Source organism: Vulpes vulpes, chromosome 3 (assembly GCF_048418805.1).
Source record: "Vulpes vulpes isolate BD-2025 chromosome 3, VulVul3, whole genome shotgun sequence".
Lineage (NCBI taxonomy): Eukaryota > Metazoa > Chordata > Mammalia > Carnivora > Canidae > Vulpes > Vulpes vulpes.
The window spans coordinates 150,747,519-150,770,711 of NC_132782.1; the positions used below are offsets into that span (position 1 = coordinate 150,747,519).

At 41.3% G+C, this 23,193-nt stretch overlaps 1 protein-coding gene across 19 annotated transcripts in view; it reads right to left on the reverse strand.

Moving 5' to 3' along the window:
- The window catches only part of LRRC7 (leucine rich repeat containing 7), a 491,902-nt gene that overhangs the window by 290,352 nt on the left and 178,357 nt on the right, over positions 1 to 23,193 (reverse strand). For all 19 annotated transcript variants that reach the window (XR_012000829.1, XR_012000828.1, XR_012000827.1 and 16 more), the window contains one exon: positions 12,748 to 12,950. Coding sequence is in view for 16 of the 19 variants with exons in the window: in XM_072754894.1 (XP_072610995.1) it covers positions 12,748 to 12,950 (203 nt within the window). In the remaining 3 variants the exon portion in view is untranslated. The remainder of the gene's footprint in view (positions 1 to 12,747; positions 12,951 to 23,193) is intronic.

Genomic DNA, 23,193 nt, shown 5'->3' on the forward strand with positions numbered 1-23,193 from the left:
CATGCCTCATTTGCGCTGTCCCTGGGCACGCAGCTCTCTGTTCTGCTGGTGAACTCTTACTGTCCTTAAGTCTCAGTTGCAATGACGTGCCTCAGGAAAGATGCTTCAACACATGTTTCCAAAACACCCACTGCTTCTCCAGGCATCATAATAAACAGCATACGGGATGCAATTACTTGTTCCATGTCTGCCTTTCATGCTACAAGGTACATTCATCTGTTCAACAGCTGTCTTCTCGGGGACTAGGGAAGTACCAGACACAAAGTAAATAATTATTTTTTTATGAAAAGAATAATAAATACCTAGGTTGCAAAATCCCAATTTTCTGCAGGAGCTACATAGATAACTTCAGTGCTGGGGGGAAGCTTGGGTGGAATCTGTGGCAAACTAGATCTGCTCCATCCAAAGAGCCCAGCAATACTCAGTTCCACCTAATTATTGTTACCAGTTGTGAATATGGGTTCTCCTGGGTCGTCCATTTTTTTTTTTAAGATTTTATTTATTTAGTTGAGGAAGAGACAGAAAGAACGCACACAGGCACAAGCAGGGGAGGCAGCAGAGGGAGAGGGAGAAGCAAACCCTCAGGTCCAGGACCTTGGAATCATGACCTGAGTCCAAGGCAGACGCTTAACCAACGGAGCCACCCAGGCCTCCCCTACCCTTTTTTAAAAGGCAAGCCAGGAATCCAGACTTTTTGATAAAATCTGATATTTTATAAGTTAATCACTAACTCATTAAAAAAAATAGGCAGGCCAAGCAAAACATGTTTCAGCTCTCAGGGTAAAGAATAGATAAGTAATGACAGTCCTGATCTTGCGTGGCTGCTTCAGATCTTTCACTACCTTCTGGTATCTTTTCGAGAATCTTAGCTAATATCACAGAGTATGCATCTAAAACACAATTTGTCATGATTCTCTACACAATAACCTCTTCCAATAAATTTTTTAGTCATGTTACTTTCCCAGGTCTCTAGGATGAAAATCTCATCATCTTTAATCCCTCCTTGTTCATCCCCGAATCTAGTAAAATGCCAAATTCTGAAAGGTCTTCCTTCGGATTAGTGAATTGAAAAGGATTTAGAGTGAGATAGGCCAAAGTTTGTATTTTTTTTTTTTTAGTTGTATAACCTTTGGGAAATTCTTCAACCTCCTTGCGCTTCCGTGCCCTTACATTTAAAATGAAGAAAACGAAACCTGGGTGTCAGAGTTGTTCTGAGGACAAAAGAGCTATCATTGCATACGAAGGGCCTGGCACACAGTAGGTGCTCAATAAATACCCCTTGCATCTTCTGTCTTCTCGTTACTTGCTCTGTCACTTGTTTTCTTCTTTTCTGTTTCTGCAGCTGGCACGCTGGCCCAGGCACATAAGCTAACGTAATTTTAACTTGCCTCTTGCAACTGGTTTTGGATTACCCACCATGTGAAGAAAAACCTGACAAACTAGAGCTACTTCATACATTGGAGGCCCCCAAATCCCTTTGTAAATTATATTCCTTTGCAGTCCTAAACTTGACGCAGCCTCTTCTTCCACCGTCTCAGCTCACTTAAAGATCTCCACTTCCCATGCTCTCAGTTCAACGGCTCAAGCATTTCTGGAACACAGGAGCCTCCTATCATTTGAATCAAATTTCAATATCCATCCCTTCCCTCCAGGCCCACAAACCATCACCATCTGCACCTATATCTCCTTGGTTCTCTCTCATTAAAATGGAAGGAGCGTGCCTGTTCTTCTCAAAGACGACCTCTTCGTGCATTCTGTGAATCCTATGTCCTCTTGCTTTCAGGACTTGCGGGAATTATTTTCTTTCAATTTATTCTTATCAGTGTACAAGCGTATTTTAATGTCATGGATCTTCAAAACAAACAAACAAATACTTATCTGACCTCAAACTTCTCTCTAGCTCGTCTCATTTCTCTGCTCTCCCTCACAGTGTAACCTTCTAAGAGACTTGTGTGTCTCCACGATTTTCTTTTCAGCTCACATCATGGGGTTTTTGCCCCACTACTCTTACCAGAGTCACTAACTACATCCACACTAGCAGATACAACGGTCCCTCCTCTGTCATTTTCGTCAATCTCTTGGTTTCCGCGCCCTCTTCTTAAGGCACTTTCTGTTCTCTTCTGGCTTCCAAGGCCATTCATGGTTCCTCCTATACCCACAGCCCTTTCTCTCCTTGCGCTCTTCCTTGGCAATAGCAGTGCTTTCTAAATCTCTATGTAGCTCCTTCTCTCTTACCTCTCAAACCCATGCCATTAGCAAACGACAAAGCTTAGTCTAAAATCCTACTTCTCCTTACTACTCTCAACCTAGCTGAAGCAACCCCCTGCTCCCCTGAATAACCGCTGAGGGTCTAATGTCACCTTCACTCTCAGCTACCCACAGTTCGTCCTACACTGCTGCAAGGGTGGTGTTTCCACAAATACAAGTTATTTCACATCATCTTTTTTCCTTAAAGTCCTTCCATGGCCCCTGAACTCACTCAGTATGAAATCTAAAGTCCTTCCCATCTTATTGAACTAGCATGATGTAGCCCCCCTACCTACCTACCTCTCCTCCTGCATCTGCCTCTTGTTCCCCTCTTCCTCTCACTCATTACACACCCACCGTCTTTCTGCTCCTTGAACACGCCACTATCATTCCTACCCTAGAGTATTCCTCCTCCTGGCAATGTTCTTTCTCACACCTGCACGGTGCATTCCTCTCTTTCATCCGAAACTCAACATAATTCTCCTCCTTTATTTTCATCACGGCACTTACTGTTATGTGACATTTTCTTTTAAAAATTACTTCTGTTCCTTTTCTGCAGCAATGAAGATTTTGCAAAAATCTTGTAGGCCTTACTCAACAATGTATCTCTGGTATCTAGAACAGTTGTCTGCACATAATTGGTACTCAAGGAATGCTTGCTGGATGAATGAACAATCAATGAATATATATTACCTAATATTTATGTTTTTAATACCATTTCGAAAAAACGGCAGTAAAAATCAGCAAATAGGTTGCTCACTCAGATTTCAGCAAGATTTGATACTGGGTAGAGGTTAGAAATAGGTGATAGGAGGAAAATAAAGTGATATGATGAGTAAGACTTTAGTTGGAAGATTGTAAAACAGGTCAAAAACTGACTGGGGTACTATGGATGTCCTAGTTTCTCACTGACGCACAAAAAGGGATGTTGATACTACAAAGTTTTGAAACAGTGAAATATTTTAAACAAAAATAGGAATCGGAGTAAGATAAAAATGATCTAGAATTTTCCACACATAAACGATGTTTGTTTTTTTACAAATTTGTCCTTCATCTCACTTTTCCCTGAGCCCTCATGGAGTCCACCTACATTATTTATTTATTGAAAAAAAAAAAAAACTATGCATTTGAATGTTAAAATAATGGCAATAAAAGAATACTTTTGGAGAAAGATGCTTCAGGCAAGAGACTGAACAGTCAAATTTTGATTATGCACGCATCACTCGTGGGTTTCATTCTGGAGATGGTTTTATACACACAGATAAATGCTATACCTGTGGCACCAGAAGAGACAGTGATGCACCACGAATATCTCTAAGGGCGGACAGAGTTGAGGTCTTTTTTTTTTTTTTTTTCCTTACTTTAGCTCGGGATCCTAGGAGAGCCCTCCATAGATATATGTTAGGTTCTGCATGTAAAATGCCAAGGTTATGGATAATTCTGTGTTTCCAAAATACAGACACTTAAGAAATCACATGTTCATGTGCAATTTAGAAAATGAGGCAACTTTATTAGACAAATGGCAGCTTTCACGCTCTCCATTTGTAAACTGAGGCCCTGTTTAATCGAGAGCCAGGCTTTTCCTTTTTCTCAATGATGCCATTGTTTAATCAGCAACTATAGTGATACAAATAGTGTCTTCCGCTTCGGAAGATTCCTTTTCAAGTAGAAGAAAAAAGAATCAATCATCATTCAAGTTTTGATGAACTAAGATCAGAATTGTGAACTAACATCTCGACGATGGTCACCTTAAAATATTCCTTCTGTGGCCCCTTTGATCTCATCAGATTTCTCTCAAAACTAGCAAGTGCCCAAATAATTTTGTTTAAAGGCCCAAGGAAAACATGCCCTCAGACTCCTAAATCTAAGGTAGCAAATATCGGTGAATAAAAAGAAAAAGAATCAGTTAAATTGAAGATATACGGTGTGTGTGACATCGGTGGACGGTCTTTTGCTTGTTGAGCATCCGTTCCTCTCTTTCCATTAGGACCTGGGCCTTCCCTTTAAGATCATCGCTCATCGTATATTCACTGGAGAAGCACCTGGAATTTGAATCTTGAACAAACACCATGATCACATGGGGATGTTTGGAGACCAGGCTCCTCCCAAAGTAGCTCCGTGTGGCCCACCCGGCTGCTGTGTGCAGCCATCCGGAGCTCGCTTGGTTCTCATCCTTTTCCCATGTCAAGTTCTCCAGGCTCCTAGTAAGTTAATGAGCCCCTGACATATTTCCAGGAAACGTTCATCTTCACCAAAAATGAGCCATTTCGCTTCACTCAAGAGTTACTCTTCATTCTACTGTTTTCATGGTTTTCAGATACTTTATACATTACTTGAGCCTCACCACGGTCCTCAGAAATGCACAGGAACCCATCAGCTGGCGTCCTCCGCAGATGAAGCTGCGGTTCAGAGGCGTCAAACAGCACGTCTGAACCTCGTGGTTAGTCAGCAGCAGATTTGGGCTAAACCCAGGCCCTTGTTCTCCAGACCTGTTCACCCTGTACTGACACGCTCAGGCTCCGGGGCGACGGTCACTGTCCCAATGCTTCCCTCCCTTGCTCATAATTTTCAACTATTTAAAAGGAAACTCAAGGGGCTGGATCACAAAACATTAAGTCTGAGAGAGACTGTAGGGGATCCAAGCCTCCTTCCTCCCCAGCTATGTGAAAGTAGAGGGTGCTCGGCACCCTGCCTCCGACTGTCTCAGAGTCAGAGAACACGGTCCTCGCCCGGAGGGAACATCACGGGCCGGTGTGACCCACAGGGACGAAGCCCTCGGGCTGGGAGAGGACCACACAGATGCCGCCCGCGGGGCGGTGGATCGTGGACTGAGGGGGGCACGGTCCCCGCGTCCTTCCCCCCCAGCCACAGCCAAGTCAAACAGACCCCCCCGCCCATCAAGCCCAAGCCTTCTCTTGGGTGACCGCTGTCCTGCGCCGGCTCCCGCGCCCCCGTCCTTCCTGACCCTCGGCCACTGTGACAGGTCCTGCTCTTTGTAAGACCCCAGCCGTGCTGGGGGGGGGGGGTGCCCCACAGGCCTGCGGCAGCCACGGGCCACGGCCACACGGAGGGTCGGTGACGCGCCTCGCCTTGCCTGCTGGGGACCACGGTGGCCTGGGGGACACCAGAGGAGCCGCCCCGGGCCCTGATGTGCCAGCAGCACCCTGAAGGAAAAGGGGTGCTGGGCCAGGCCTTCCCGGGGGGCAGGGTCCAGCCACACAGTCAGCCAGGAGCCCCGCCACCGAGGCCACCAGCAGCGCTCTGCGCCCGGATCCCGGTTCCTGTCTCCCCGTCTCCCTGTCTCCCTGTCCCCCTGTCTCCCCATCTCCCTGGCTCCCCATCCCCCCATCTCCCCATCTCCCTGTCTCCCAGCTCCCTGTCTCCTCGGCTCCTGTCTCCCCCATCTCCTCATCACCCTGTCTCCCCATCTCCCTGACTCCCTGTCCCCCCATCTCCCCAGCACCCCAGCCTCCCATTCCCCCATCTCCCATATCCCTGTCTCCCCATGCCCCTGTCTCCCTGTCTCTCCATCTCCATGTCTCCCCATCTCCCCATCTCCCTGCCCTGTCTCCCTGTCTTCCTGTCTCCCAGCTCCCTGTCTCCCCATTTCCCCATCTCCCAGCTCCTGTCTCCCCATTTCCCTATCTCCTCATCTCCCTGTCCCCCCATCTCTCTGTCCCCCTGTCTCCCAGATCCCTGTCTCCCCATCTCCCAGCTCCTGTCTCCCCATCTCCCTATCTCCTCATCTCCCTGTCCCCCTGTCTTCCCGTCTCCCTGTCTCCCCAGCTCCTGTCTCCCCATCTCCCTGTCCTCCTGTCTCCCTGCCTCCCTGTCTCCCTGGCTCCCTGTCTTCCCATCTCCCTGTCTCCCCAGCTCCTGTCTCCCCATCTCCCTGTCCTCCTGTCTCCCTGTCTCCCTGTCCCCCTGTCTCCCTGGCTCCCGGTCTCCCCATTCCCATCTCCCTGTCTCCCCATCTCCGTGTCTCCCCATCTCCGTGTCTCCCTGTCCCCGTCTCCCCGTCTCCCTCTCTCCCTGCCTCCCTGTCTCCCATCCTCCCACCTCCCCTGTCCCCCCCCCCGTCCCCCTGTATCCCCGTCCCATCTCCCCATCCCCCAGTCCCCCCGCTCCGGGCCCCGGCACCCATCTGTGGCCCTGGAGGAGCAGCCGCGGCCTCGGGGGCCACCTGTTCGCGCCCCACAGCCCGGGCAGCACCCTAAACTGGACCCACGTGGGGACGGGCTTATTTTCATGTTTTCTCTGTACCTTCACGAACTCCGATTAAGCAACCGCTGCACTAAGGTCCAGGGCTGAACCCAGCGGGGGACGGAGGCCCTTGGTGGGTGCTGCTCGCTCGCAGCCCCAGGCCCTACCCCAGGCCGCCCGACTGAGAAAACAGTCCCACGCGGCCTTGACGGAAAGGTGCTCCCTCGGCCACCCGGCGGCAGCCCCTGCAGCGCGGACCCCGCTTTTTAAAAGTGGCAGGTGGCACATCTGTGCAGAGACAGAGCGTTTGGCAGCAAGAAGGGACCAAGTACTGCTGGACGCTCCGGGCTGGGCAAACTGGGAAGCGCTATGCCCAGTGAGAAAAGCCAGTCCCTGAGGGCCAGGGCGTAGGATCCCACTGGATGATGCGTCCTAAAGTGGCAAATCCACAGGGAAAGAGATTTCTAGGAATTAGGGAAGCAGGAGATGCGAGGTGACTGCTAATAGGTATAGTGTGTTTCTGGCTGGAGGTGGGAGGTGATCGAACCTTCTAGGGTTAGACAGTGCTGATGGCATCGCAATTCTGCAAACATAATAAAACCACTAAATTGTACACATTTTGTAAGGGTAAGTTTGCTAAGTATATAAATTCTAACTCAATAAAACTGCCATTTTTTTTTTTTAAAGAGTGTAGGTTCACCGCCTATCTTTTCTTACGAAGGAACACTATTTATTCTGTGTTCGTGAGTGTTTTCCGTTGGGCTATGAAAACATCCTCTAATGGTAAAATAATAAAAGCACCGCATGGGACCTCTGAAGTGTTTATCTAGCAAAGGAAAGAAGGGCAGTTCTGAAAATCCGGAAGTGTGGGAGCTACCCATCCGGGTCACGCCGAGGCAGCAGAGGCCGCGTGGAGACATTATCAATATGTTTCTAGAAAATTAGCAAGTTTTAAGAATGTACAGTTTAATATTCAAATGACTACTGGTTTGTTTGGTCTTCTTGTTAATTATTTTAAGATAGTTGTGTGACTTCCGTGTATCTCATCTGTCTTGTGATCCTCTGAATGTTTCACGGTATTATGGTAAGAAGTCACAACGTCTCCTTTCTCACATATAAAACTCATATTTTTTAAGTAAAATGAGCATGACCCTAACTTTTAAATGACTTGGAAGATTGGAAATTCCCAGAATTAGCTTCGATAGTAACACACAGTCAAGGTGATGTCCTTTTCTTCTCTTCATTATGAGCCAATAGGTTTTTGTAGAAATCTATATCAAAATCAATTGAGATGCCATATTTTTCTTACCCATGGAGTTTTCTTTCTTCTTCTTCTTCTTTTTTTTTTTTTACCTACATGGACAAAATAAAATTTCCCAATTTTATCCGTATACACAGAGTTGCCATGACTACTGGGGAAAGGCAGGTAACTTCTAGGCAAGTTCCCATGGTGGGTTTCCACTATCATCTTGCTTTTTATAATTTAACTATTTGTTTCTCGGCAATTTTCTTTTTCCTTTCTTTCTCAGGGACATTATCTTGTCTCCTGGTTTTAAATTCTCATCTCCAGGTGGATAACTCTTAAGTCCATCTCCAACTCTGACCTCTCTCCTGCGTTCCATCACATTTTGTTTACTTCTATGTTGAATACCTCCATGTGGACGGATCTTTTTATTTGAGATACCAATGTCTAAAACCAAGCTAACAGTCAGAATGTGTCCAGAGGAATGTCAGTAAGGTGGCAAAGCAATTAGAAAGCATGTCTTTGAAAAACGGTCAAAAAAAAAAAAAAAAAAAAAAAACCCTGGAAGCTCATCTTGGAGAAATAGAACTTTAAGGTAAAGCATATGAATTCTCTTAGAATATTTGAAGGATCAGAGCAGTCATGCCAGAAGCAGAGTTCTTTGTCCGGAGAAGGCATGGTTAGTAATCTCTGCATCACTCCACGTGGCTAGCCCAGTTTTAGATGCATAGATAGATGGGTGGGCGGGCAGGTATCATTAACATATTGCAGAACATTCTAATAACCAGAGCTTCCCCAAAATACAATGGTTTGCTTCTTAACTTAGTGACGTCTCCCACTAATAGAAATATTAACGAGGAGGTTGGATGACTGCTGCAAGAGCAATATTAAGTCGGCATTTCTGCATTGGGTCGGACGTTAGGTCGGTTAAGGGCAGTGCTTCTCATGGGACATCAAGCAAGACTTTTGTTCAGTTACGGACTGAGCTTTTGACTTGCTACTGTAGCACGGCCTCGTCTAGCCTATGATTACACCGTCTTCGATGAAGGTTTTGGACAGGAATCGAACATCCCACGTGGCCTAAGAGAAGTAAATTAGTTTTTCTGGCCTGGATTTGCTTAATAGGTGATAATCGAGCGCTGAATATAACAATCTCCTAGGCTGCGTCTACTCAAACATAAGACGACATTGTGATTCTGTGGTAGGGGAATGGGGGATACCGATTATTGAGGATTTCTCTATTCCAGGTACATTCCACGTGCATTACCTCACCCAGTACTCATTTATCTATTACCTCCGACCTCCCAGCTATGGAGCCACTGGCAACCTCTATTATTTCCCCAGTTTTGTTAATGAAGAAACAGAGACTCCCACAAAATAAAGTATCTTTCCAACCAAACAGCGGCGCCAAGATCTACTCCTAGGTTTGTCGGGTCCAAAGGTCAGGTTCTTGATCTCTAAGATATTTCAGGGTAGGTTGTAAACTTTAATATGGAGAAAGTCTTCTAGGTCCGGTGCCTCAGATTTCATTGCACCCCCTTCTACGTGTGGCGAAATCGATCTCATCTGCCAAGGTCACTCTCTCTATGTCTTTCGATTTTGGCCACGTATTAGCTTCTCCGAATTATATCTATTCCCTTTATTAAGGTTCCTCTTCAGTTTCAAGTTTCTCAGCAGTTTTTCTCCTTAAGGCTTCTTTTACTTTTCTCTTCCCACACTCCTTCATACATAATATACACCTGTTACGGTCCATTACTCTGTCTATAATTTTAAGTTGGGTTCAAAATAACAAGCAAAATGGTACTAAATTATAAGCTGTGTGGGTTTTCCATCACTGTGTGAGAGGCATGTCATTTTGTATTTTTACCTTTTACTACAGCAAATTAAGTAACACAGATTGAACCACTCCTAATCAAAAAACTTCCCATTCTTTCACATCTATTTTCACGTCTTTTCTGACATAGTCTTGACATATCTTTTCTAATGTCATTAACCTTGACTCTGTTCTACACCTGTTGCATACGGTCTTACAGTAGCAATTCTTAGCCAGCTAGAATATTCTCAGTATCAAATATCAGAAGGGAAAAAATTAAAAACTTTACAAAATGTAATTCTTTTCATAATGTAATATCAAAAATACAAACAGCTATCTCATTTACTCAACAGCTTTGAAATCACCATGGTAACAATGCCAGGGAAACCTAAAGAAAACAATAAAAGAAAATGGCGGACAAGAAAGGTTTTATTTAATTTACCTTTGAAGATTAAGCTCCCTAAGACTCAATACTCTGCCTACTTTTCCTCATGAAACAATGACTGCCTAACGTTTTGTCTGCTGTGTACACTGTGGTGATCTCCCCCAGAGTCCTTGCACCCCTTCCCTTTGTGTGGTGGCCGGCAATCACAAATCCATAGACGTGGCCCAACATTGTTTAACTCCATCAAACTAATCTCATTTTTTCTTGCCATAATGGATTTGATAGCAAAGGGATTGGCTCAGCAACGAACATATAACACAATTAAGGCCAATGAGACCCAAGAACAAGTTAAGACTTTCTTGTCCTCAGAAAAAGAGAGTTTTTATTTAACTCCTTGTTTTTCTAATATGCGCAAATCTATCCCTGTACTATTATGATCATATCTCAGCGGCGGATAATCTAGATCCTATCTCAATATCAAGTACATTAGAAGAAAGTGACACAGGGCTGTTATATGAAAGTGACAACCTTGGATTTGGGAACTCGAAGAAACTTTGAGAGATGATGTGAAAGATCTTTGAAATATAGGAAGCACACCGATAATAAAAGATTAACAATTTCTCCGCAATTCAATACATGGGGAAATTATACTGAGTGTTTGGTTTACTTGTATTATTTTTAGTTATTGCTAATCCAAGCTTACGTAGGCTCCTAGTGACTCACTTGGTCTATGAGACTCTCCAGTGACACTCTCTGCCTAACTCATGGAGTCAAACAATGCTGTGTGGCTCTCAATTCCTTTCCTAATCTGGGTCCTCCACGCTCTCCCTCCTCTTACGTGTTGTTGGCACCCCTCACGTGTACCTGCAGCTCCAGACTCTCCTCCTCCCCTCTCCATATGTATCATCTCAATTTTTGCATTTATACCTTGTGATCAAGCCTCCTCCCTCCCCCTGCAATAATGAAACTCTTCTCTACAACAGTATTTGGCTCTTGGGCTCCGATTACACATGATCATGCTTTTGCCTCTAAAACTTCAGTTTTCTCTGTAATTAGATTGTTAGATGCTTGAGAGTAAGGATTGAGATTTATTTCTCCTACACCCCCTAAAGCCTCAAACACTGCGTAGTAATGTACCTATTAAGTAAGTACTTGATTGATAAACGTGTTTTTACCATTTGTTTTACACAATTCTCTGCTTGGTTCTAGAAAAAAAACTTTGAATAACTTGATTGGCTCAGGGCTGTCAAGATTCAGCAAATAAAAATACAGGATGCCAAGATAAATCAGTATTTTTTTAGTATTCGTATGCTGAATGAAATATTTGGGGTATAATTCTACCAAAAATTTCCTAGTTCTTAGTTTAAAATTCAAATTTCACTGGATATCCCTTATTTATCTGGCAATCTTAGATTAGTCTGTTTTAAAAAAAAATACTTATGATTACTTTTCCTAAATTAGAACTAAATGTCACATTTATGAGTGGCTTAAACCTTTTACCATTTTGCTAATCAAGTCCTGTAGTACATGAAGTTCTCTGCATTGTTCCACCTGGTAGCGGCAACAAAGAGATGGAAAGTCACCATGCATGCTAGTGTACCAGGAGGAGAAGGTGAATAAGATGCCATCTCTGCCCTCAAGAAGTTCATGGTCTTTGGGAGAAACAGCCCATTTCACATCAGCCTCTACTTGATGTGTATCTCCATGGTAATCCATACAGTTAAAACTTTTTTTAAGCCTGACCCAAACTCCTGTCCCAAACTCCAAGATGACACTACATACTTTGGTTGTCAAAAATGAAGTATATTGGTTTTGAAGTACCCATTAAATAGCTCCTGCCTCTGACATATTATATTAATACCATAATTTATAACCCTAAGTGAAAACAATTATTCATAATTTGTTTTGATAAGCATATTATTCTCTTAGTTTTTATTATGGAAGTTTCTTGGTTCCTGGGTATTTAATATGCTTTTTTTTTTTTTTTTTTTTTAGCATAAGCAATGGAAATGTATTGCAGGCCATTTTTTTTCCCTTCTGAGCCATTGTATAAATCCTTTACAGGTAAATGCTATGGCAACTACTTAATGTGAGTTACTTATTTAGATGATCATTGTGGTTTAGATTTTGAACCTCTCTGCTGTGTGGCCTTGGTCTGTGTCAACTAGTCTTTTATCATCCATCTTTTCTGCCATGGAGAACAGGGGACAAGAGATATTTCCTTTGCATAACCCAGTGTCATAATGGTTGTGTGTGTGTGTGTGTGTGTGTGCAGAATTTGATATTAGTTAACTTTTTAGCTATACTATGCTTATATATGTATGCCATGTATTCGATGGTGTCTATAATAATCAAAGATTCCAAATTCCAGAAATAACAGCTTGTTTTTCACAATAGTATTAAGTGTGGCTATATGTGTGGAAGGATTAGACTTAGAACAAGTAATTCAAGGTTTTATAACAATGTTGCCTTAACATACAACATAAAAACTTTACTCTGGAATATAGTGTCATATATTTCTTTTTTTTTTTTTTTACAAACATAAGCTATTGATCTCAACCCACCAATACTGATCTCGATCTGTCTTTTCATGGAGGCCATTTTAAATTAAAATAAGGCATAATTCTTAAAATGATGATTTCCATGGAGCTCAACTGGTTACTAACATATCATATGAAGTTACAAATGACATGGTATTAATATATATCAACAAGAATATTGGGGAAAGTTATATCAGTTTGAACAATTTGCTGATTATCCAGATGGAAGGCTATAGTTAACATTATCATTATGCCAAGTCTTTGGATATTATGAAATATTCATTTACAGTGTATATTTTAGGTTGTCAAAGATTACCTTGGGTAGCTCTTCAATTTGATTGGCATCTAGATAAAGCTCCTCTAATGTCCGCTCAAAGTTAAAGACCTCCTTTGGCACCTGCTGAAGACTGCAGTGGGAGTAGTCTAAAACTGAGATGATTTCTTCTTCACCTCGGAAACATCGGCACGGCACCAGTCGGCCGATAATTTTCCGTTTGGTGGTCATCTCCAGGCACTGCACTAGAGGAAAAAAAACAGAAAAAAAACTCTGCTTAATTGACTGCTTTTGGAGTGCATTCCTGCAATAGTAAAGCTTTAGAAATTTGATTTTGGTACATATTTTATGATTATATAATGTTTTCAAGATTGTAAAGGACATGTACATGCATTATACCAGTTAATAGTTGAACAGCCCTGCAAGGTATGTGAGATAGGTTTTTATTCCCATTTAACAAATAAAGAAATGGAATTCAGAGAGGTTAAGAGATTTCCCATCATCACACAGTTTTGGAATGGCAAGATCTAGCCAGAATACAATCCTGAAGTGCCATGTGATTACCACACATACACTCTCACTTGATGGATAAATCTATCTTTTTTTCTTTAAATTTTTACACAAATTACAATGCAGAACAGAAATATCTGGAATTAAAAAAAAAAAAGAAATATCTGGAATTTGTTAGAAATGATTACATTTTTCCCATTTCTGTAAAAATATTCAAGTTTCACTCCTAAGGTTTATGATGACCTCTTTCTGACCCACAGATTCATTCCATTAATGAACATATATTTATTGAACAACCATATGTTCCAGGCACTGCTCTTATACCTGGGATAGAGTGATGAATTCAAGTAAGTCCCTGTTTTCATGAAGCTTCTATTCTACTGCAGCTACAGATTAGAGATGAATTGGTTATTTGCTTCAGAATAAGAGCCTATCTTTATGAATCTTACAATTTTAATGGGAGAAAGCAATTTATAATCATGGCAGAAATTCCTGTAACATCTTTCTCTAGGTTAAAATGACCAAATACCATGAAATACACATATTTGTAACGTGCCACTCATATCACTTTATTAAATCTATTGATTTTTCATGCTATTCTTCTAGACTGTAAGTCTCTTTTGAGAGTAGGATCTATGTTTTATTCATTTTGCATTTGTCTTGGTGCTTGACAATATAGTAAATACTAAATAACAAATGTACAATGAACAAATGAATTTGTATGGAACCACCAAAGACCCCAAATAGACAACGCAATCTTGAAAAAGAAAAGCAAAATTGGAGGCATCAGAGTTCTGGACCTCAAGTGATATTACAAAACAGTATGGTCCTGGCACAAAAACAGATACATTCAAAGGGACAGAATAGAGAACCCAGAAATGGGCCCTCAACTATGTGGTCAATTAATTTTCAGCAAAGTAGGAAGGAATAGCCAATGTGAAAAAAGAGTATCTTCAGCAAATGGTGTTGGGAAAACTGGACAGCTTCATGCAAAAGAATGAAGCTGGGTCATTTTCTTATACCTCACACAAAAATAAACTCAAAATGGATGAAAGACCTGAGTATGAGACAGGAAACCATTAAAATTCTAGAGGAGAACAGAGGCAGAAACCTCCTTGACTCTGGCCATGGAAACTTCTTACCTGACACGTCTCCAGAGGGATGAAGTGGACGTGGAAATGGGTTAAATGGGTGATGGGTAATAAGGAAGGCACTGGTTGTTGTATCTAAGTGATGAATCACTAAATTCTACACCTGAAACGAATATTACACGCTGTATGTTAACTATCTGGAATCTAAATAAATACTTGAAACTAAAAAAAAAAAAAACCCAAAAATAAAAGCAAAAAAGGAATTCATGAATGGATAAATGAATATACTTAGGACTCCACCATCAGCTATTGACAATTTGTTTGAAAAACTTCTCATTATAACTAAAAGGTCACTCTCTCTGCGGATGTCTCTCCAGGAAGAATGACTAGAGTCTTTCTCTGAGTTCCCAGAGCACAGATCACGTCGCTTCCCAATTAGATGTGCCGCTTCCCCCCTAGGTAAGTTCTCTGAGGAAAAGATCTTGTCTTATTCATTTTTGAATTCACAGACACGGTACCGTTTGCCAGCTACAGTGTAGTACTCAATGAGCATCAATTTGAAATGTGAACTCTTTTGGTTGATTTATTTGATTTACCAATGTAAGTTTATTGCTAGAAAGCAGTGTTGGTTTGTAAAAACAACACTGCATTTTGCTTTTTAAATTGCTCAGGTCAAATCAAATTTGGAGGGAGATGAGTAGAAAATGACGTTGGACATTCAGCCCAAGCCGTCCTCATCCTTCCTTTAACTCCAACATTGATAACATGATAAAAAAAAATAAAAAATAAGAAAAATTAAAAATAAATAAATAAAAAGATAACATGATATTTTGACGACAGGTTCGTGAGTTCGCGCTTGCAGGTGGGCATGCGCGCGTGCTATTCTGTAGGAGGCCAACTGACAACATTAAAAGGATGGCCTTTCTTCCTCATTGTTTTCTATCTCTTGCAATACCTACACTGCACATCTCTAGGAGCCTGCATCACAAGGTTTTGTAATTGTTATTTCACTTGACCTTACTTGAAATCCCTGATTATCAGTTGGCGCCTTCTCTGTCTCTACCGGGCCCCAGCACACATTCGGTGGCCGGTAAATGCGTCTAGTAAACACCCGACACATATTAGGCCCCTAGTAAATATTTGTGGAAATTATTACAGTTGTAAAGGCAAGTGATTGGTAGTTTAGACTATGAGAGTAGCAGTAAGGTTGGAAAGCAGTGATGGACTGGGAAGATGTCTACGAAGCAGAATCCAGTACGCTGGTGATGGATTAGATGAGAGGTGGGAGGGGAGACCGGGGAAGACAGAGGCATCTCAAAAGATTACAAAGGTTTTTGAGTCACCAGTAGTCCCATCAACCCCCCAGCTGTCATGCCATAGGGTTGACTCAAGGCATACGTGTGGCCCGTCTGCCTCTCGGACCCGCAGATGAAAGCACAACCAGCTGTTGCCCAGTGCCTAGCACTGGGTTGAACCATGTGACTATTTCTTGATACCTGTCTGTTGCTGCCACTGTAAAGTTTTACATATAAATGAAAGGAAAAAGAATACCCAGGCTTCCACCTCAACCATTTGGCCAGAGGGTCCACTGCGCACCAAGACCTTTGGAACTCAGCTTACATAAGACTGCTTCCCCTTCCATTGCCCCAAAACGTAGGCTCTTCTGGTTATCTTTTCTGTCCATTCTCTCATCCCCACAATGGACTGAAGTTTGCCCCTGGCCCAATTTCTCTCTTCTCTACTCCCTCTAAGCCCCGAGAATGTGCCTCATACCACGATCAATGATTTCATTAAGCCTTGCCCTCCTCCCTGGGTGCTCCCTCATAGTCTCAACTAAAACTCCTTTGCCTGTAGCCTTCAAAAGTGGAGCATGCTGACATTCTCACCCCTTAAACACCTGGAATCCTTATCCCCCTTGCTCTCTAAAATCCATTACTCTCCTCTCAGCCTGGAAAACCCCCCTTCCTTGGCCGGTCCCATTCCCCAGCAGTAACATCTTCCTCTCTCTCGCATGCCATTCATTTACCGTCTCTCGAGCGCTCTTCTGCACCCATTGACGATTTTGGTGTCTCATTCCTGGACGCTCTCTCAATCATAACTCCTCCCGGTTCCTGATTTGTGCTCCTGACATCTAATAAATTTCAATTTTTGAGCTTTTCTTCAACCCAAATTTCTAAATAATTGGATTTTTTTTAAAGATTTATTTATTTATTTATGATAGACATAGAGAGAGAGAGAGGCAGAGACACAGGCAGAGGGAGAAGATGGCTCCATGCAGGGAGCCCGACGTGGGACTCGATCCCAGGACTCCAGGATCGGGCCCTGAGCCAAAGGCAGGTGCTAAACCACTGAGCCACCCAGGGATCCCAATAACTGGAGTATAATGCTACTCCTTACTTTCTCAATTACAGGTTTCTAGCACATAATGTGGTGGTTTCAACTTCCTTCTAACAACTTCTCATATACTTCTAACCAAGCAAAAATACAGAGAGAGTGAATTTTGTATTAAATTAATAGTATTTATTTTACCATGACTATATAATACTATAATTCAATCACATTTTATTTCTTGCGCATTTTTTTTTGTTTCTTTAAGAATTTCCTTATTTTTTTCCTGCTTGATTTTTCTATGTACTTTTCGTTGATTCAATTCTCTATCTCCTCTTGGTATAGTCAAGTGGGTATAATCTGTCATTTGGCCCTGGAATAATCCTTTAGAAACGCTGTGTTTTCTTGTTCCTCTTTGGAATGTCTGTTTTTCTAAATCTGATATATATCTGATATTCTAAAATTTCTCTTCACCATTATTCTTTGAATTTTCCACTTCTTTCTTGTGTTACATCTTCTATTTTCTGAATCCCATGTCTTTCTCCTTCTGGACTCATTGGACTACGACATCCAAGATAGAATATAAGATCTAGTAATTTACTGACAAAGGATCTCTGATACATGAATCTCTGAACATGGTTTTATTCCATCCACAAACAATTGAAAGTTTGACTGGATATATATTTCCAGGTCAGAAATAATTTTCCTTCATATATTTGAAGACATTTTTAATTTATTAGTTTTTGGCTTTTAAAGTTGTTGCCAGGAAATCCAGTTCCATTACTATTCAAAATCCTGTTTTATACCCACCGTCCCTTTGACCAGAACATCCTAGAATTTCTATGTTATCTTCAGTCTTTTGAAATTTCATGATAATGTGCTTTGATGTGTTTTTTTAATCCATTCCCCTGGGTATTTGACAGATCCTTCCATTTTGAAAGCATTTTTTTTAATTTTAAAAAATATTTTATTTATCTATTCATGAGAGACACAAAGAGAGAGGCAGAGACACAGGTAGAGGGAGAAGCAGGCTCCATGCGGGGAGCCTGACGTGGGACTCAATCCCAGGACCGCGGGGTCACGCCCTGGGCCAAAGGCAGACGCTCAACCAGTGAGCCACCCAGGCGTCCCAGAAGCACTTATCTTTTAACCCCGTCAAATTTTCTGTCATTATTTAATTGGTAATTTTCTCCTCTTCGTTGTTTTTATTTTCTCTTTTTCTGCAATCTCGATTAGCTGGATGTGGGACCTACCTTCTAGATTTACCCTGTAATTCGATTATTCTTTTCTTTTGTAATTTTGGTGTCTTTGTGCTGTTATTCTCTCTTCTGGGAGGTTTTCTCAATTTGACCTAAATCCATCTGCTATATTATTTTTCATCCGATGGCATATTTTCACTGTCAAAAGTTATTCGTTGCTTCCGGAATGCTACTTTCCCATAGTGTCCCGCTTGTATTTGAGGGTGTCCTATCATTTTCATTCATCCTGGAAAATATTCACTGCAGGCTTTCTGTCTTTGTACCCCCTGCTCCTTGAATTGTTTCTGAGTTCCATTTTCTGTGTTTCTTTTGATCTTTATCTTTCATAATAGGGCTTTTCCACAAATATCTGGTGATCCCTGCCTGTCCTTCAGAACTGAAGAGTGAAGCTCTAAGATGCTAATTGGAAGCTTTACATGCATGATAGGTTTCACTGCAGGATCATCTGGCAGCAAGCCAAAGAATATTCTGGTCTTCTGCCTGAAGCACAGCTATGTAGCTTTTTATAGAGAGTGTTTCAGTCAATTTTCCTATTTTCAGGACTGAGTATCTTCAGTTTCTTGCCTGGTACCTGTTGTCTCCCAGACTGTAAGGAGGTCTGTGCCGTAAACCAATTTTCATACCCCTTTGTGGGTACATCATAGCGTAGCTAACAGTGTATTTTGTATGTAGATGATATTAACTACATCTTCTTTCCCTTTTTTTCTGAAAATTAATTGAAATTTCTTATTTCCAGGTGCCTTCTCTTCTATTTTCTCTGTCTTTATGATTATATGTATTTTATTTATTTATTTTTAAAGAATGATTTATTTATTAGAGAGTGATATTAACTACATCTTCTTTCCCTTTTTTTCCTCAAAATTAATGGAAATTTCTTATTTCCAGGTGCCTTCTCTTCTATTTTCTCTGTCTTTATGATTATATGTATTTTATCTATTTTTAAAGAATTATTTATTTATTAGAGAGAGAAAGAGAGAGAGCGAGCACAGAGAAGCGTCAGAGCAGGAGGGGGAGAAGCAGACTCCCCCAAGTGTGGAGCCCAACATGAGGCTCCAGGTCGTGACCCTGAGACCATGACCTGAGCTGAAATGAAGAGTTGGATGCTTAATCGGCTGAGCCACCAAGGTGCCCCGAATATATATATTTTAAAGTTCCTTTTAGTTTAGTGTGGAATAATCTGGGTTGCAAAAACAGATACATAAGGAAGGCGAGAGATTCACTTTCATGTTTAAAATGAAGTTTTGTTTTAATCCTTTTCATACTTTTCCTTCCTTCTTACCTAACCTATTAGGAGTACTGGGCAGAGAACTACATCCTTTTTTTTTTTGGAAATGTTCTCTTTCTTTGGTTCCCCTGACATCATACTCAGAATTCTGACATTTATCCTTGCACGTGCATTTCAGTCTTTTGGGAAGGTACCATCCTCTCTCCGGAACCCTGAGATTTAGGATATTAGATGTGCTCCTCTCCCACCCCTCAGCCCCCAGGCCTGTTGCCTCTCTAGCTGCTCATTCTCTCCCTTTACAATCTCATTCACGTCACTTTATTTAACTTTGATAATAGGCGGCGGTAAAATTTATTTTATATTCACTCAGATTTACTTCCCTCCTCATTTCCACTTTATGTTTCAGGGGCATCTCAAACAGAACATGTTCAAAACTGATGCGATGCTCTTGAAAGCTACAGAGCACATCATCGTGGTCAAGAGCTTGGACTCTGGAGCCAACTTCCTGGCCGTGTGAGTCGGCACATCAGTTTAGCCCCATGTTTAGTCATCTATCACATAACAGAGTATAAACAAAATGTTTAGAATTGTGTCTTCAGGTTTTAAGCATTCACTAAGTGTTAGCAATTACTGTTCTGCCCAAACCTCCTCCTCCTCCTGTGTTCTCAACCTCGGTGAATGGCAAAACCATTCACCCAGTTTCTCAAGATAGAAACCTTGGCATTGTTCTTGACGCCTCTAGTTCCCACACTCCACATCTAGCAATCACCCAGTATTAACGATTACATGGCCTGAATAGTTCCTCAATCAAGCCTATTTTTCTTCATTTCAAGTGCCCAGCAAGCTAGTTCAAGCTATTATCTCTTGCATCTATACTTGTCTCTGCTTATTGTTCTCCCTCCACAGTACAGCTGGAGTGACCTTCATAAAACACAGATATTATGTCCCCCTCTTGCTGCAAATATTTCAGTGACTCCTCTCTGTCCTCTAGACAAAGCCCAAATTTTTACCGTGGCCTGCCAAATATCACACAGTCCTGTGGCCTGGCTCCTACCTTTCACACTCACACCTATAGCCCCCTTGCAGCCTAATCAGGTAGGACCACTCTTCTGATTGCTCTCTATGCTCTCTGCATTCATGATTTCTTTCACATTATTAAGACTAAATTTTCCCTTTCTTTCTTCTTTCTTTCTTTTTCTTTTCTTTTCTTTTCTTTTCTTTTCTTTTCTTTTCTTTTCTTCTTTTCTTTTCTTTTCTTTCTTTCTTTCTTTCTTTCTTTCTTTCTTTCTTTCTTTTCTTTCTTTCTTCTTTTTTCTTTCTTTTTTTCTTTTTCTTTTTCTTTTTTTACTAGGGCTCTCCGAAATAGGGTTGCCTCTCTAAAGGACAACTTCCCTTGCCTTCTAGAAATATCACATTAAGGGAAAACAGCCTCTCCCTATTCAACAAAGCAGGCCGTGATTCTTGAGAGTATGTTCTGACTATATGCTGCAATTCCCTCTGATTACATTTTAATAGCTTACTCAGTATCACTCTTGTTCACTAGACTAAAAGCTCTGTGAAGACAGGGACCACATCTAGCCTGTACGACAATGTATATTTCCAGTCGCATGTCAAGTATCTGGCTTAGAGTACTTTACAAATATGAACTATTAATGAATATAAGAGCTACACATGATTACAATGACTTCTGTTTGTACAGACTTTTGAAAATTTCAAACCAATTTACAATCTATCATCTTTTTTTTTTTTTTTACAAGGAATACATATTCACATATTATTTTCCATTTTTTAATAGTGGACTAAAAGTTTAGTGAATCTGTGGTTTACATAAGGTCACACACAGAATAATTAGTAGACCTGAAACTGTATCTCATATATCCTTACTCCAAAGCCATTGATTTTTTTTTCCTTTAGCAGAGTCTGTATTACAGTAACAGCCACGCATATAGATCAATTAGCAAATGAGATTTGACAAAGACATGAATTTACCAGCACTTCTACAACACACACATACGCATGCAGGTGCGCAAACACGCACACACTTGACGGTGACTGATACATAAGATATTCCATAGGTGCAGGATGGAACAGAGGGTAGCAGTGAGGGGAATATCTAGCAGTCAGTTCTAGAGACTTTTTTGCACGTCCAAGGGATGGAAATGTAGCCAGGTAGAGTGGAGAGAGCATTTCAGGAATTGGGGAGAGCACAAAACACAAAAAGCACAAATGTGTTGCACACATGATATACAGAAGCACAGATTTTCTTTTCTCTGAAACATGACCAGTGTCCAGCATACCGCAGAGGGCGTGTAGCCTCATGTCCAGTGTTTGGACTTTGACTCAGAAGCAATCCGACTTCCTGTGTTAACACGGATCCTTAGCAAACATCCAAAAAAGTAATTCTCAGGCTTTCAGTTTTTCAAAGAGATTTAAAAGGCAAGAGGAAAACAGGTAAACAGGTATTCATCGCTTTCTGTTAAAGCCCTACCAGTAAATTCCTTGAAATATAAGGTAAGAGAATCCTTTTCTGGATTCTCAGGGCGCTGCATGGATTCTCTTCTCTCTTGAATCATATATATGTGTGCATATACACACACACACACACACACACAAATTTCATATATAATGTAAATATATATTGAATTGCAAAAGAGGATTTTTCTTTTCCTAAACCGCAGAGTACAGTCAACAGCCTCCCTTTCAATACCCTCCCAGAGCCAAATGCAGTTATGCAGCCGGGCTTGCTAACCTGGACTAACCTAGGGGAAGTAACAAAAGACGCATCTTACTACATTCTTCAAATCCTCCTCTATTGATAATTTCCATCACTTGAGAATTATGCCTGCAGTAGGTGACTCAAAACAGTAAAAATATGTGTATCAAAACACCTGAATTTCAATGCCACCGTGTTCCCTATAATTTTTTTTTGTTTGTCCATGTTATCCTCACCTAATATTCCATACCTGGAAAGATAAAAGGACAAAGAAAGTTCAATCTTTCCAAGATTTGTGATAAATACTCTGGCTGTCCTCATTAGTTGGCACAGTCTTACATTTTCCAAATGACAAATGTTTCTAATTTATTTGCTGAGAAACGCTTTGCTTCACTAAGTGTGCCACGGGGATATGGAAACCTGCCAAGCTCTCTCCATGTCCTACTTCAAGAAACATCTTTAAAGCCATTACTTAACCTCAAGTATGTCTCTGAAACCCCCTTATCCAGACAACATACATAGTAATTCTAGGACCCCACGTGGAATATCTGAGGCTTCCTTCTTTGTTTTTTTTTTTTTTGACTGTTAAAATAATTATATTTCAAACATATTCAGATTTCATGGGTTTGTTTGCATTTTATCATTACAATACCTGAAAGCCTGCAACTGTTCCACGTGGTTTGGTTTGCTTTCCAAAACCAGTTTATCAACATGAAGATCAAAGCACTGTTATTGGGACAAACCTCCTTATGGTCTTTAATGCTGATATTATCACACCAGCAAACAAAACAAGAAATCAAGAAGGAAAGCACAATGTCTGGTACCAAGAAGGAGCTTATTAAATATTTCTAAGCTCTGTTTTTGGACGAGTTGCTTATTTTAAGAACAGCAATGCTGCGTTCTCTCTCTGCACATTCTTCCCAGGAATTTTCATCTACTGACTTCAAAGAGACTTCAAAGAGTTTCTATGAATGATTTCTAATATAAACCATTATCCCTGATTTAGCTCCTAACTGCTTAATGAGCTACCAATCTTTAAAACTCAACTTGTCTAAGGCAGAATTTGGAAATATTATTAAGCTCCTACTCTGTACCACACACCGTGCTCTTTCTTGATTTCTGGTGATTAGCTGTGTTTTCCTTCCCTCAATTCTGTACCTTGGAGTCCTCTTTTATTGCTCCTTTCTTCCCCTCTGTATTAAACCTCTCACATCTTCCCCTTCCTTTCTTTACCATGCACTCAACCTACGTCAGAATCTTGCCATCTCCTAGTACTATTGCTGAAAGTCATACTAAATGGAAGTGCACTATTTCTAGACATCTACTGGGTTATATGCTAGGAAATACCAGGGAGTAAAAGAA